This window comes from Perissodus microlepis, chromosome 12 (genome assembly GCF_051167445.1).
Source record: "Perissodus microlepis isolate ML-2025 ecotype Zambia chromosome 12, ASM5116744v1, whole genome shotgun sequence".
Taxonomy (NCBI): Eukaryota; Metazoa; Chordata; class Actinopteri; order Cichliformes; family Cichlidae; genus Perissodus; species Perissodus microlepis.
The window spans coordinates 21,072,970-21,087,432 of NC_140472.1; the positions used below are offsets into that span (position 1 = coordinate 21,072,970).

At 40.1% G+C, this 14,463-nt stretch overlaps 1 protein-coding gene across 5 annotated transcripts in view; it reads left to right on the top strand.

The window, feature by feature from the left end:
• agtpbp1 (ATP/GTP binding carboxypeptidase 1) overlaps positions 1 to 14,463 on the top strand; it is a 30,798-nt gene that overhangs the window by 3,686 nt on the left and 12,649 nt on the right. For 2 of the 5 annotated variants that reach the window (XM_084945439.1, XM_084945440.1), the window contains exons 4-19: positions 3,693 to 3,760; positions 5,357 to 5,420; positions 5,627 to 5,773; positions 7,227 to 7,358; positions 7,521 to 7,614; positions 7,750 to 7,787; positions 8,065 to 8,273; positions 8,394 to 8,571; positions 8,840 to 8,881; positions 10,390 to 10,484; positions 10,884 to 11,000; positions 11,295 to 12,061; positions 12,149 to 12,232; positions 12,395 to 12,484; positions 12,653 to 12,801; positions 13,004 to 13,091. In XM_084945439.1, the coding sequence (XP_084801565.1) occupies positions 3,693 to 3,760; positions 5,357 to 5,420; positions 5,627 to 5,773; positions 7,227 to 7,358; positions 7,521 to 7,614; positions 7,750 to 7,787; positions 8,065 to 8,273; positions 8,394 to 8,571; positions 8,840 to 8,881; positions 10,390 to 10,484; positions 10,884 to 11,000; positions 11,295 to 12,061; positions 12,149 to 12,232; positions 12,395 to 12,484; positions 12,653 to 12,801; positions 13,004 to 13,091 (2,362 nt within the window). Of the gene's footprint in view, positions 1 to 1,639; positions 2,690 to 3,692; positions 3,761 to 5,356; positions 5,421 to 5,626; positions 5,774 to 7,226; positions 7,359 to 7,520; positions 7,615 to 7,749; positions 7,788 to 8,064; positions 8,274 to 8,393; positions 8,572 to 8,839; positions 8,882 to 10,389; positions 10,485 to 10,883; positions 11,001 to 11,294; positions 12,062 to 12,148; positions 12,233 to 12,394; positions 12,485 to 12,652; positions 12,802 to 13,003; positions 13,092 to 14,463 lie in introns of those variants that run through there. The other 3 variants (XM_084945441.1, XM_084945443.1, XM_084945442.1) reach the window with 2 other exon arrangements.

The following is a 14,463-nucleotide window of genomic DNA, read 5'->3' on the forward strand; positions in this document are numbered from 1 at the left end:
CTGTATTTACCACAACAGACCCATTCAACATCTACCCCACTGCTGTTGCTGCACCAACCTGTTTGTTTCTCACTTGTGAAGATCAAGAGATATTTAAAATCCTCCAATTGTGGCAGCATCACCTCCCTGTAATTATCTGGAAGATCTTCAGTATATCTGTTGGACATGTATGAACGTGTACAGACAAGTACATGTCTGTAAACTGCATCTTTAGTTGTTGGAATAGTCACGCAACCACAAAGTAGTATATTTAGTTCCAGGATGCAAGTCTTGCTAATGGGCAGTTGTTTGTGCAACTGTTTTAAAGCTCGTGTTTAAAATGAATGAGGATACAACCCTAACCTATTTTAATGGTCATGTATGTATAGACGCACCAGTCATAACTGATACAATCATTTATTTCAATTCTAGAAAAGGTTTGGCCTCAAATATGAAGTTTAAACAGCATTTAAGATGTATTTCAATTTATTTATAATGTGCATGCACCCACATTTATAAGATTAACAGCTTAACTGAAGGTGCTAACACAATAAGTGTCTCTGGCTGATCCCACAAAATGAGCCCAATGCCAGAGCACAATATGACTACAGTTAGCTGAGAAATCTTTATTACAATAACCATGGATGGGAATGATAATGAGTAGATATGCCTAATGTGTCAGAGGGCATAGTTTTAGAGTGTGTTCAAACACATCTGGTCTTTGTACAGATGGAGGCTTTGCAGCAAAATGATTAAGTTATCAGCAGAAGCTGGGCACCTGTTGGAACTGTTTGGATTTAATCTTAAGACTTAATTGGTTTCTGTTGGTTCTTGCTGTAAATCAATCAGTTTCTGAGCATTTAATTTCTATTAAATGTACATCATTTTTAAGTTTGTACCATTCGAAGTCTTTCAGTGGAACTATAATGACCTTGTTTTAAGACTTAAAGGCAAAGATCTGTGTGAAAGCTTTAAAGAACTCTTATTTGTATTTCAGTCAAATGCAGCAGAATCAGAGTTATTGTCCATTTATTAAGTATATTTCTTCCTCTCAAACCCATCTGTACATTTCACAAATGCCTTGATGCCTAGCTTCAGGTTGTAGGGAAAATTCCCAAATTCATAGAAAACTTAAAGTGTGGTTGTTGTGTAAATTGAGATGCAGTAGTTCGTTGACAGTCAAGATGTGACCCCCATTCTCTGATTACTCCTTGAAAGGAAAATGGAGACGGAGATCTCATAACGGAAGAAGGTGGCACACCAGGTGTCGGACACACTGATACATGAGTGCGTCTCTGTTAGCAAGGAGCTAATTAAAAAAACAAAAAACAAGCAGCATTGTTCTGCTGCTGTAACAATTAAAAATTAAAGGACTTGCTATATTAACAAACTCACAGAGGCTTTTGATCCTGTGTTTAAAACATTTAGCATTTGAAACTCGTACCTCAAACCTTTACAAAGGTAAAGTTATAAACCTCTAAAAAAAAAACCCCCACAATCTTCAAATAAATGCTATCTTGCAAAAAAATCAATTTTTGCAAGATTTTTGTTTGTTTTCACTTATAATAACATAATAATAGCAATATTAGTAGTAGTATAATTATATAATACTACTACTACTACTAATAATAATTATAATAAACTAATGTTGCCCTGTAGCACAGTTTTAAGTTACTGGTTTTCAGTGCTTGTCAGTCCCCTCCTCCTTTGAGAAATTCTGCTGAATCATGATATGATGTGATTTCCAACTACTTCTTCTCTCTTACTTTTCTTAAATTTCACCTTTCGTCTTTCCATAACTTGTTGCTTCCTCCTTCAAAGCAAAGTCCTAGCAAATCCATCATGAATGATGGGCACAGTGGAAAGGCTTGTCTGTGACTCTATCAATCATGCAATATCAGCTGTTCCTCTCTCACCTGTTGCTTGGCTGTCCGTGACACCATGCCTGCAGTCTCAACTTGAAATGTGTATGAGTGTGACGTCGGTTTGAGGGAAGCGCTGAGGTCTGTAACCCTGCATGCAGTAACTATACACCCCAGGATGGACTTTGCTGTACTCTTGTCTCAAGTTCAGGGTCTCAGGAGCTTAAGAGGCAGTCAAGAAATACCATGAGAAAGAACAAGGGAATGTCAGGTGCTGTAAGGGCAGACAAAATGTTATCTCTTGAAATAGTTTTAAAAGGGAAGATAATTACTCCACATACTGTACCTTTGGACATTTGGTTTACTGCAAAATGAATGAATTTTCTCCATATTGCATGGATCCTGTGGGAATTGTAGTGTCTGTTTTCATTTGGTGGTAATGTATCATCCACCCCCTCTGCATAACAAGAGTTGTCTTATGCTGATGTCTATAGGAGCTGTCTGTGGATTAGTTTCAGGTATCAAGGCAGAAGAGGGGCTGATTACCAGCTTTAGAGAGCCCTGACTCAGAGGGCAGAGTTAGAGGTACAGTTGAAAAGTAGGAGGCTTGGACTGACTAATTGAGGAGTTAGTGAAAAGCCTTGATTTTCAATCTTTGACAACACATGATTTGAGGTGTCAAAGAGTTAAGCTTTTTGAATCAGTTTTAGTACTCCTGTGGAAGCCTCAATGGGATCTTTTGGAAAATAGACACTGTTTCATGTAAAGCTTCTTAACTTTTTATCCTCAAATGGAGTACCGCTACACCAGGAGACACCATGAATCTGTGGTTTCCTTGGACACACCAGGTACAGTTCAGAACACCTTGAGTAAAATTTAAAGTATATATATATATATACACACACACACACACACACACACACACACACACACACACACACACACACACGTATATATATATACGTATATTACTTTGAGTGGGTAGAGTGAGAGGGTAGAGTGAGAGTTGCGGTATATTGCATTTCAGTTCATGTGTGATAATTTTTCACTGTCAGCTGTTACAGACTAAAAATTGCAGTTGAAATGAATGGTGATTGTTCAGTCTCGAAGTTCAGTTTATTTTATAGGATTCTTATATAAACAAACTAATCATCATTATTCAAACAATACAGTTGCCCTTGTGTGACCCTTCATTACTCTTTAGTGGGGTTGGTGTTGAAGTGCTTTAAAAGGTCTGGCATCGCAGAAACAAGAGGTTACTGCTTTACTTTCCAGAGCGCTTGTATATGTGAATGGGTCCTCAGATATGCAAAGTATTTGGCATGTATGTATCACATTTTGAGATACAATTTCAAGACATTTATTTCTATATTTGTAATCATCTACAATTTCTGCTGTTGGTTTACAGAGAGCATTTTGCAAAGGCGAATACTTGTACTTGATTATCCCTTTGTATTCAGGACAGGACCAATACTGTCCTTTTTAGAGGTCAGGAATCTGTCAGCTCCTAAATAACAGGACAAACATAGGGTATGGATTTAAAGAGGTGGGAAGATGAAGAAAGAGTAGGGGTTGTTGCAAGACCTTGTCACCCTTTTCAGCTGTTCTAGAGCAGGTCAGTATATAAACAAAGACTGCAAAGACTGGTTGAGGACATGGTTGTAAAATGTGCCTTAAAGATGCAGTTTGTACTCACTGAGAGTTGCAGGAGTTTTCTAACTGTGAGTAAACTAGATGTTTTTACATACTCCAGTATAAATTACATTGTGATTTCCAAAAAAATCAAAAATTGCAGTGCAAATCTGTTAGCCTTCACTTTTGTGTTCATGTTGACTTTGCTGTGCATTACAGAGAAGAGTGGAAAAGAGGTCATGTCCAAAGGCTCCAGCGGCATGGAAGTCATCCTGGCTTCACTGGAGGTCAGTTCACAAACAACACTTGAGTTCTTATGCATTTCAATTGTTACTGACTTGTTGAAGAGAGCTTTTTGTCAATCTAAGTGATCAATAATGTTTAAGAAATTTATTATAAAATCATTTAAAAAGATATTACTGTCATACAGTCATGTATATAATATAGTTCTAAGGATTTACATATCAGAACACATCATTAAAAAAGTTGCTTTGTTATTTTGCAAAATCAAAAAATCATAATGCAGAAGCACTGTGTGAAAAACTAAGTAAACCCCATGATTCAGGAGCTTATAGAACCACCTTTAGCAGCAATAACTAAGTAATTGTTTTCTGTATGACTTTATCTGTCTCTCACGTTGTTGTGGAGGAATTGTGGTTCACTCTTCTTCACAACATTGGTTTGGGTCATTGAGGTTTGTTTGCATTCGTTTATGCATAGCTCTCTTTAGGTCCTGCCACAGCAGTTCAGTCAAATTGAGGTCTCAACTTTGGACCATTACAGCACTTTGACTCTTTTCTTTTTCAGCTATTCTGTTGTAGATTTGCTGTTATGCTTGGGATTAATGTCCTGTTGCATGATCCAGTTTGGGCCAGCTTTAGCTGTCAGAGAGATGGCCTTACATTTGACTCTAGAATCCTTCGTACTGGTACAGAGGAGTTCATGTTCCACTGAATGATTGCAAGGTGCTTCGGTCCTGTGGTTGCAAAACAAGTCCAAATCATCACCCCCTTCATCACCATGTTTAACAGCTGGTATGACCTGTTTGTGCTCATATGCTGTGTTTAGTTTTCACCAAACATGGTGCTGCACATTACTGCCAAACATCTCTGCTTACGTCTCATCTGTCCAAAGGACGTTGTTCCAAAAGTCTTGTGGTTTGTTCAGATGCGACTTTACTAACCTAAGAGTGTTACTGTGTCCTTTTTTTAAGAGAAGCGGTTTTTCTCCTGGCAACCCTTCCAAAAGCGTCGCACTTGTTCAGTCCGTTTTCTAGCTGAACTGTTATGAACTTTAACATTTAATGTGCTAACTGAGGCCTGCAGAGACAGTTCAGATCACATTCAGATCAACTCAGTTCATTTGAGCATTAGATGGTCTGACCTTGAGGTGAATCTCCTTGGACGTCCACTCCTGGGAAAAATGGCAGCTGCTTTGAATGCTTTTCATTTGTGAAAAATCTTTCTCACTGACGAATGAAGGACTTTAAATGACTTTTAATTATCTGGAAATGGCCTTGTAACCCTTCCCAGAGTGATGGACAGCAACAATGTCGTTTCCAAGATGATTGCTGACATCTTTTTTAACACACAGCTGGATACTCCAGACCAGCAAACTGCCAAAAATGTCTGTTTTTATAGAGATTCTGTGACCAAGCACATGGCTGCTACTTATCCTCTTAATTCCTATAGATGCAGTAAGGGTGTGTAGTTTTTCACAACCTGACTTGCATTATGGCTCAATTTTCTAGCACCTTGTTCCCTGAATTCAATTTGGAATTAGATTTCACACTTATGTAGAGCAACATCAAGGTAATTACACAAATTTCTCAGATTTACCGTGCAAATAATTTTTAACTAATGTATTATTTGTGACTGTTACAGAACAGCAGAGACGTTCAGACCACCCTGAACATCTTGTATATTCTTAGTGAGCTGCTGACTGTGGGTGAGTGGAGTTTTTTTTTCTTCTTTTTTTTGTTCACCGAGTTTGTTCATGCTCTAACAACACAATCAATTGCTAAACATGTGAACTTTTTGATTTTTGTTACCAATAAATTGCTACGTGGTGTTAAATTACACTTTTTGATTGGATTAATAATTACAGTATCTAGTTCATGTGGTTCTCATGCTCTCAACCCTTTTCTGTCTCAGGCAGGGGTCGCAGGATGGGAGTGTTTGTGTCCAAAGGAGGAACAGGAATATTATTCCAGATCCTGACCTCTGCCAGCAAAGAGTTGCCTCCCAGTGAGGAGCTCATGCTACAGCTTCACTCACTCTTAGCCAAGGTTGGCCCAAAAGGTAATGTCGCAGTCCAACACACACACAGACTGGATGAGCCAGTGATTGTATTTTTGTCTTATTTTTGTTTCGCTTTGGGCATCATGCTTGTAAATGAAGAGTGTTATGTTTACATTATGAAAAGTTTTTGCTGACACCACATGTGTAATGTTTATTTAAAAAGTACCGTAATTGTTGGGCTATAAGCCGCTACTTTTTGCACAAGCTTTGAACCCTGCGGCTTTTAGTCAGGTGCGGCTTTTCTATGGATTGTCCATGATTTTTGTCATATCGTAAGACGATTTGTTTTGTTTGTTCCGCTGTTGTACGGCACTACGTTGCCTGGCGGAAGGGCATGTGATCAGACACACAGTATCGGGGTTCAAGAGTGGTATGTTGGTCACATGTCCATCCGCCAGGCAACATAGTGCTGTACAAGTAGCGCGAAAAACAAACTTCAAAGTAGCGCTACGCGTTCAGCGGGAGTCGTGGATGACGAGCGGCGATAAACTTGCGAAAAGCAAGTTATGCTCAACTCCACCGGTGGAATCTGACAGCGTGGAAAAGTGTGAAAACATCCATGATCACCAACGGATTTCGAAGGGCTGGACTGCTGCATGATGGAGAGGAGGACACCGCCACGGCCCTTCAGAGGGTGTTTGACTCTGACACTGACAACGAGGATTTCTTTGGTTTTGAAAGTGACAACGAAGGAAAGAAGCTGAGAGTGGATGACGTAGCCATCCTGAGCCTGTTCGTATCTGACACTGGAGAAGAGGACTTTGGTGGTTTTAGTGCGCAGGAAGATGGTGGTGAATGACTGACTTTTCTTCTTGTTAAAGCCGTGTCACTGCACCTGAGCCTAAAAGGTAGTCTGAATCTATTTTTCTGGTGTGCTGTAGGTTATTGTTATACACTACATTTGTTACTCATTTATGAAGCACAGTACATGTTTCGTACTTGTAATTACCGCTACTTGTACATATACCTAAAAGGTTATGCAAATATGTACCTATAACTTGTTTTTCAAAATATTAATAAAAGGGATGTGTCTCCAAACAGCCATCTCTTTCCTGACAATTCCCTTTGTGCATATTCTCTTACATATGATAAGTCAACATTGAAACACCTGCGGCTTTTAGTCAGGTGCGGCTAATGTATGTACAAAACAGGATTTTCCCCTGATTTTAGCTTGTGCGGCTAATATTCAGGTGCGCTTTGTAGTCCGGGAAATACGGTATGTTGAAGTTGTACACCGATGATGTCCTTGTGAGTGTTCTGTTTTCACTGCCTTCGCTATCAGTGTTAAGTGGATAAATGAAAAAACTTTAAGCCATTTGCAGAAAAACAACAACAAGCAAAACTGATAACAAATCCTCTGTTCAGAAACAAAAATAGAGGAAAGGTACTGAAAAATCAAAAGTTTCTATTGTTTATTTACTGAGCTGGGACATTGGACCCTGTGTGTGTCCAGACAGAAAGTTTGGTGTGAAGGCCCGATTGAGTGGAGCTCTGAACGTCACCATCAGCCTGATCAAACAGAATCTACAGAATGCCAAACTCCTTCTGCCCTGCCTGCAGGTTCTCAGGGTTTATTCGGCCAACTGTAAGTCCCCGTAAACTCTCACAGTATATATTATAATCTCTAATGAAGTTCAAGCAAAGTAGTCCCAAAAAATACTACAGACAGCAGCTGATAAAAATAATTAAACTGCACTGGCTGTGTTTACTTCTAAGTTGTGCTTGATTTTGATTTCTACTGTAATAGCGGTGAATGCAATTTCTTTGGGCAAGAATGGAGTAGTGGAACTGATGTTCAAGATTATAGCACCATACAGCAAGAAGAACACCAGCCTGCTCAAGTGAGTGTCTAACTGTCAATGCTGGCTCCGTTGCAGACCTGAAACAGCCACATTCATATGCCTCTGGCCATAGTTGTGTCATATTTGCTGTTGGACACACTGCTTACCCCATCTTTTCTGTTTTTAAATCAACAGGGTAGCTCTGGATGCACTTGGAGCACTTCTCAAATCCAGTGAGTAATTTAAGTTTGTAGCATTAAACAGCTCAGTGGTCCTTAATTAGTGTTGTTTAATCCTTTGCCTGTACTTCACTTATTGTCTTTTCTGCTCTGGAGCACAAACTGTAATAGATCATTCCACATAGACTTAAAGTTTAGTGTCACGTGACTTTCTCCTATATACTGTATGCTTATTACTGCCTTTATTTTCATTTTCTTCTTCTGTCCCGCCACACAATTGCAAAGTGATATGTAGCAGTGGTTTCGCTTCTTGTTTCACTTCCCTTTTCAGAAACTAACGCTCGTCGTGCAGTGGACGGCAGTCATGTGCCCGCCTTGCTGGCTCTGTACCTGGATTGGCATCGCAATGACGCACGTCATCGTCACATGCTGATTCGCAAAGGGCTGCTGGTCTGCCTCAGGAATATTACCAACATCAAACTTGGGAGAAAGGCATTCATAGAGGCCGATGGCATGAGGATCCTCTACAACACATCTACCGTGAGTAAGAAAATTGCATGTGAATGACAAGAAGTTAAAGCATGCAAAACAGAACTACTTCACACATACACAGGTTTCGGTCTGAGCTGCTCTCTGATTTTTCTGTGGCTTTGTTTCTAGGAGTGTCTGCCGGTGCGAACTCTGGATCCACTGATCAACACTTCGAGTCTCATCATGAGGAAGTGTTTTCCTAAAAACCGTCTGCCTGTGCCTACCATTAAATCAGCTTTCCACTACCAGCTGCCTCATGTACTTCCAGTTGGACCTGTGGCACAGCTGTACAGCCAGCCTCCTGGGGGTGAGAGCTCAGGACACACACACACACACACACACACACACACACACACACACACACACACACACACACACAGAATTCACAAGCGTGTGGCCCAGCTTATCACTGTGTATGTGCACGCCTTCCATCTATGATTATACAGTACGGGCACTTTTTTTAAATTGCTGTCCTAACTGCTAGTTTCAACACGTTATACCATACAGACGGATAAATAATACTAAATGACTAATGACAACATTCATGACACTGCTGCACACAATGTGCCTTACAGGAACAACAAGTCACCAGCTCAGCAACAAGCCCTTAAAGAAGGGTAAGACGTACGTAACCCTCAGATTATACAGATTCACTATTTCTTTCTCATTCACCTCACGTCATACTTGACTAAACTAACACATGACATGTGTTGGTAATAAAGAGCACATTGCATAGTCTTGCTTTCCCACTAGTAGACATACTGTATGTTCTTGCATTTAACTCAGCTAATTTGCTTCCTACATCATGTCCACAGGCTGCGCGATGAAACATTTGAGCTTCTTTTCTTTTCTCATAAGGCCCTTTCTCACCGACACGTAAAATTGTTTAAATGTTTTATGCGTTAGAAATATATTTTTTGGACCTTTTCTTAAAGCAGCCATTCAACGGACCAAATAATTTTACTTGACGGAGTTGAAACACTTATTTCTTTGAACCAATCTCAATTTTTCTGATGTTTCGGATCCAAATAATCAGATCTCTGGTCATTGGCAACAAGTGCATTCATAGCTCAAATCCAAAGCTGTACTGTATTCTGATGCTGATTCTGATTCTGAATATGCAACGACATTGAAATAATTTAAAAAAATATTATTTTACCTCAGACACACAGCCGAACACTACTCCGACTAACGTGGCTCTTTGAAATGATTTCTGTACTTCCTCATATGTGATTCCAACTGTGCTAACAAGACTTCAAACTGCCCCACTGACATCTTGAAATTTACAAACGCGGCTGTGATACCACTTCCACTCCTGGACCAAACCATAATACTCTCCCTGCTGCTGTGTTCTCATGAGAATTGGATGAACCAGAATCCTCGTTTCTTCCTTCTCTTCATTAGGAAGATCAGGGCCAGCTCATCATCAGCTCAACTTTTCTTTTTTTTTTCTTTTCTTGACAGTCCTTTTTTTGAGGATGAATTTTTTTGTAAAAACGCAACACCTTCTGTGTTTATATATTTTACGCATCAAATTCAGATTCATAAAATTTTGAATTTTCTTTTGTTTTTACACAACACGTTCGGTGTGTAAGGGCCTTTAGTCTCAACTAAAATTTTAAATAAAAAAAGCTCTATTACATTCTTTTTTTTTTCCAAGTAGCACTGTTCGTATTTGTATCTTTTAAAAAGAAGGTTACCAAATACTACCTCCGTTTTTGGTTTATTGCAGAGTGTAGAATCAAACAGGAACGCTGTAAAACAGTGATATACATTAGTTATTACAGCATCGATTGGTGCTGACACGTTTATATTCCTGAAAACATGTCGGTGAGCTCTTGAATTTGTATTTGAAGAAACATGCTCAGAATCTCTTCTTTCTCTTGATCACCCATCTCTTGACCATGGCTGCTCACATCTTTTTGTTAACATTTCCTCTGTTCTGGGCATAGCATTACAACTCATTGACCAGAATCCTCTGGGGGGGACTGCTGTTCTGGTCATGTGCTGGCCTCTTTCACATTTTCAGAAATAATAAGCCCCCCTCCTCTCTCTCCCCCAGCGTGGGCAAAAGACAAACAGAAATGTCAGGGGAATAATTTCTGTGTATGTGTGTTGCACCCAGTGGATGATGTGGTGGATGACAGTGACGATAATGAGGAGACGGAGGCAGAAACTGATACTGACAATGAAGAGGACGAGAAAGCTCATCGCACTTTGGTAATACCAAATACTTGCATGCATATGGGACATTTCACACGATAACAGTACACTAACATGTGGTACACTTGTTCACTATGGCAAGCATATTGCCTCTATGTGATATTAGATTCACAATTCAACTTTGATAGCACTGGAAATTATAATATCATCGTTAGTTTTGTGAAACACAAAATCGTACATTTTCATGAGTCATACCTAGTCATTGATATCGGAACTTTCCTAAATTTCCAGTAGAGGGCAGTCATAATTTACCAGCCATTTTTGAACGCTGAAATCACTTTGTCACCCATATCTGGTAAACCTCATAAGAACTAGATTGGAGCTGTCTTGACAGAGCAAATACAAATGTATAACAGGCAATTTGAAGTTTTTCTTCCTTTGTTTCCTGTCAATCAGAACGATGACATAGAGACTGACCTGAACAAGCTGCATCCCACAAAGAGCCCTGGTCGTCCATTCGAGGAGTTGAGGGTATATGAGAGATTCTTTCTGGAACTATCTGAAGACTTTCAGGTCAGTATTTTCTACACGGCTCCATGGTCCTCATAGTTCTTTAAGACCTTGACTCTGTGCTTGCATGGTGTTGATATTGCATGATGGGTAGGTGCCTAAAAGTTTGCATATGTGTCCGTGTGTCAGTCTGTTTATCACATTTCAAGAGTTCAACAAAATTGTGTTATTTATTATATTTGTGGTGTCGACTGAACATGTAATATTTACTAAAAATCCTACTGGCTGACAGGCAGCAGTCTGGTCTACACATTCTTCAATGCATGAACTGTTAACTACAATATATTGTTCCTGCAGGGGTATAACTTTGAAGGCTCAAAAGGTGCCTCTTCTACTCCTTCATCAGGATCCCTTTCTTCATCATCATCCTCAGCTCGATCCACTCGTCCAATCATAGTGCCCACAGCTCAAGCCCTGTCCCCAAAGCACATGGCGACACCAGCCTCTCAGGAGATCTGGAACTCTATCAAAGGACAACACACACAGCCACCTCCCTCTGCCACCTCTCGAACCCCCGCTGCTTCTCTAGCATCTCTAGAACTGGACACGATCCACCTCACCAAGGACCATGACAAAAAAGAGGAGACTCACATTCCTACCCCAGATGGGCACACAACCTTATCCTCCTCCATGCATTCTCCTCAAGGCCAGATGATAGAACAGGGACTACCGCATGCACTGGATTGTGTCTCTCTAGAAGACAAGGGGGCTCTGAATGTAGAGGACTGTTTAAAGGGAGTGAAACAAGAGGGATCCCCAGTCAGTGCTACAAGACACATACAGTCACCTCTGCTGTTGGGGGATATCGCTACACGTCGCGTGGGAGGAGGAGGTTCAGATTGTGGATCAGAGGGTGCTGAGGATGAGGGAGGGGAAGGAGCGGTTCTGGAGGTGCCTGACACAGCCCTCCTCCTCCCGCTGCATGACCCTGACCTCTACGTGGAGATGGTGAAGGGGACACGTTCTGTCCCACAGTACGCTGAAGTGGCTTACCCAGACTACTTTGGCCATGTAGCCCCAACTTTTAAGGAGCCCCTTCTGGAAAGAGTTTATGGTGTACAGAGGTGAGAGGTCATCCTTATTAATAAGCAATTGAAGAATATTTATCCTTTTAGTCTGTTAACAGTTTCTTTTTGGGTGTTACGCTGCAGATCTAAGATATTCCAGGACATTGAGAGGTTGATTCACCCGAATGATATCCTGGATAAAGTGGTTTATGACTTGGACATTCCCAGGTGAGCCTTAAAGCTTTTTATCAATTAGGGTTAAACTGATGTAAAATTATGAATTTTGTTTCCATTATTGAGCATTTGCAGTTAAGTGGTACTAACAAAAGCTACTTTTCTCCTTATAATTAGAGTTGTGCCATTTACTGTATATTAATTTTTATGTTTCAGTTGCCCTGTTATTGAAGACAATGGTGAATCACTGAAGTTTAACTCTCAGTTTGAGTCTGGTAACCTCAGAAAGGCAGTTCAAGTTAGAAAGTAAGTACTTAATACTCAATGGAGTATACAGTGTTACAGACACCACTCTGTGGTAAGCTGTGTGTGACTTCACTAATATTAAATGCCTAAAATGGTCTAGATGAGTTTTCTTTATGGTTGTTGATGTTCGGGCTCATATTTAGAGTTTATTCTGTGGTATCTCTTCAGGTATGAGTATGACCTTGTGCTGAATTCAGACATCAACAGTAATCACTACCACCAGTGGTTTTACTTAGAAGTGAGTGGGATGCGTGTTGGGACCACCTACCGTTTCAACATCATTAACTGTGAGAAGTCAAACAGCCAGTTCAACTACGGTGAGAAGAATAACAGTCCAACCTACAGAACTTTTATTTATTCATTTGTTTTAAAGATTTTTATACAGCAGAAATGGAATTAGACTGTATTAAAGGCACAGCAACAAAATTTGACTGTAATTTGCTTGAGAATTTGCACAGCACAGTTTGACTTATTTTGTGTTTGGGCTTTCTCCCTGTTTGTGCGTCTTTGTTTGTGTAGGCATGCAGGTGCTGATGTACTCTGTGCAGGAGGCAATCAGTGGCAGACCTCGCTGGGTTAGAACGGGAACAGACATCTGTTACTACAAGTAGGTGCAATCATATTGTAGTGAAATGGGCAAAATTGAGCAGAAAATCAAATGCTCTAAAGCAAGAGTAGGCTTGCTGCTTTTATTAGATGCACTTTTTCTTGTTATTGCAGTCACATAGCACACTGCAGATTGGTGGAGTTAGGCATGTAGACGACCAAACTGAGCATCAGAATCAGGATGAAAAGTGACTCTGAACATGGCATAGTTGTTGGTACAAGACAGGCTGGTCTGAGTAGTTAAGAAACTGCTGATCTACTGGGATTTTCACACACAGCTGTCTCTAACCCAAAAAAAAAAAAAAAAATATATAAATATATATATATATATATATATATCCAGTGAGCAGCATTTTTCTGGGTGTAAATGCCATGATACCACAGGTCAAAGGGCAGTGGCCACACTGCTTCAGTGTGATGGGAAGGTAAAATTAACTCAAATAGCCATTTGTTACAACCACGGTGTGCAGAAGAGCATCTGTGAAAGCACAACATGTTGAACCTTGACGCAGATGGGCCGCAGCAAGATAAGACCACATGTGGAGCCACTTGCTAAGAACAGGAAACTGAGGCTCAACTTTGTATGGTCTGGCCAAAATTAGACAATGTTAGATTGGAAAAACTTTGCCTGATCTGTTTCAGTTTCTGCTGCGACATTCGGAGGGTAGGCTCAGAATTTGGCATAACCAACATAAAAGCGTGGATCTGTCTGGGCTTATATCAACTGCTCAGGCTTGTGGTGTAAAGGTGTAGGAGTTGAGGATTTCTTAGGCACACTTTGGGCCCTTTGGAGAATAATTAAAGTATTGTTGTTTGTCCATAGCTTTATGATCATCTTCTGATGGCTACCTTTGAAAGGATAACGCACATAAAGCTTTAATAATCTATAACAAGTGAACATGACAATGAGTTCACTGCCCTCAAATGACCTCAACAGTCACAGTATTTCAGTCCAATGAGATGTGGTGGAATAACTGATTGACGTCATGGATGTACAGCACCCGTGTGACACCATCATGTCAATATAAACCAAAATCTCCATCATGAAGAAGTAAGGGTGGTCCAACCTGATTCTCACAAGATGTACCTAATATGGTAGCCACTGAGTGCATTTGATCATATATTTTATAGCTACAGCGACAAAAGTTATAAGGTATATTTTCAGAGAAAACTAGGATTTACAGTGTAGTCATCACCTCACCCCAGAGGAGAGACCTTGCTTTGACAGTTCTAATAAATTAACAGCAGGAGCAAACCTGTTTATGACCCTTTGTCTCATCTTAACTGTAAATTTTAGGAAAAGGGTGAAAGAAACTTAAAAGAAACTCAGGTAAATGAGAGACTAGTGTCATTCAAGAGGTGTTGGGCTAATC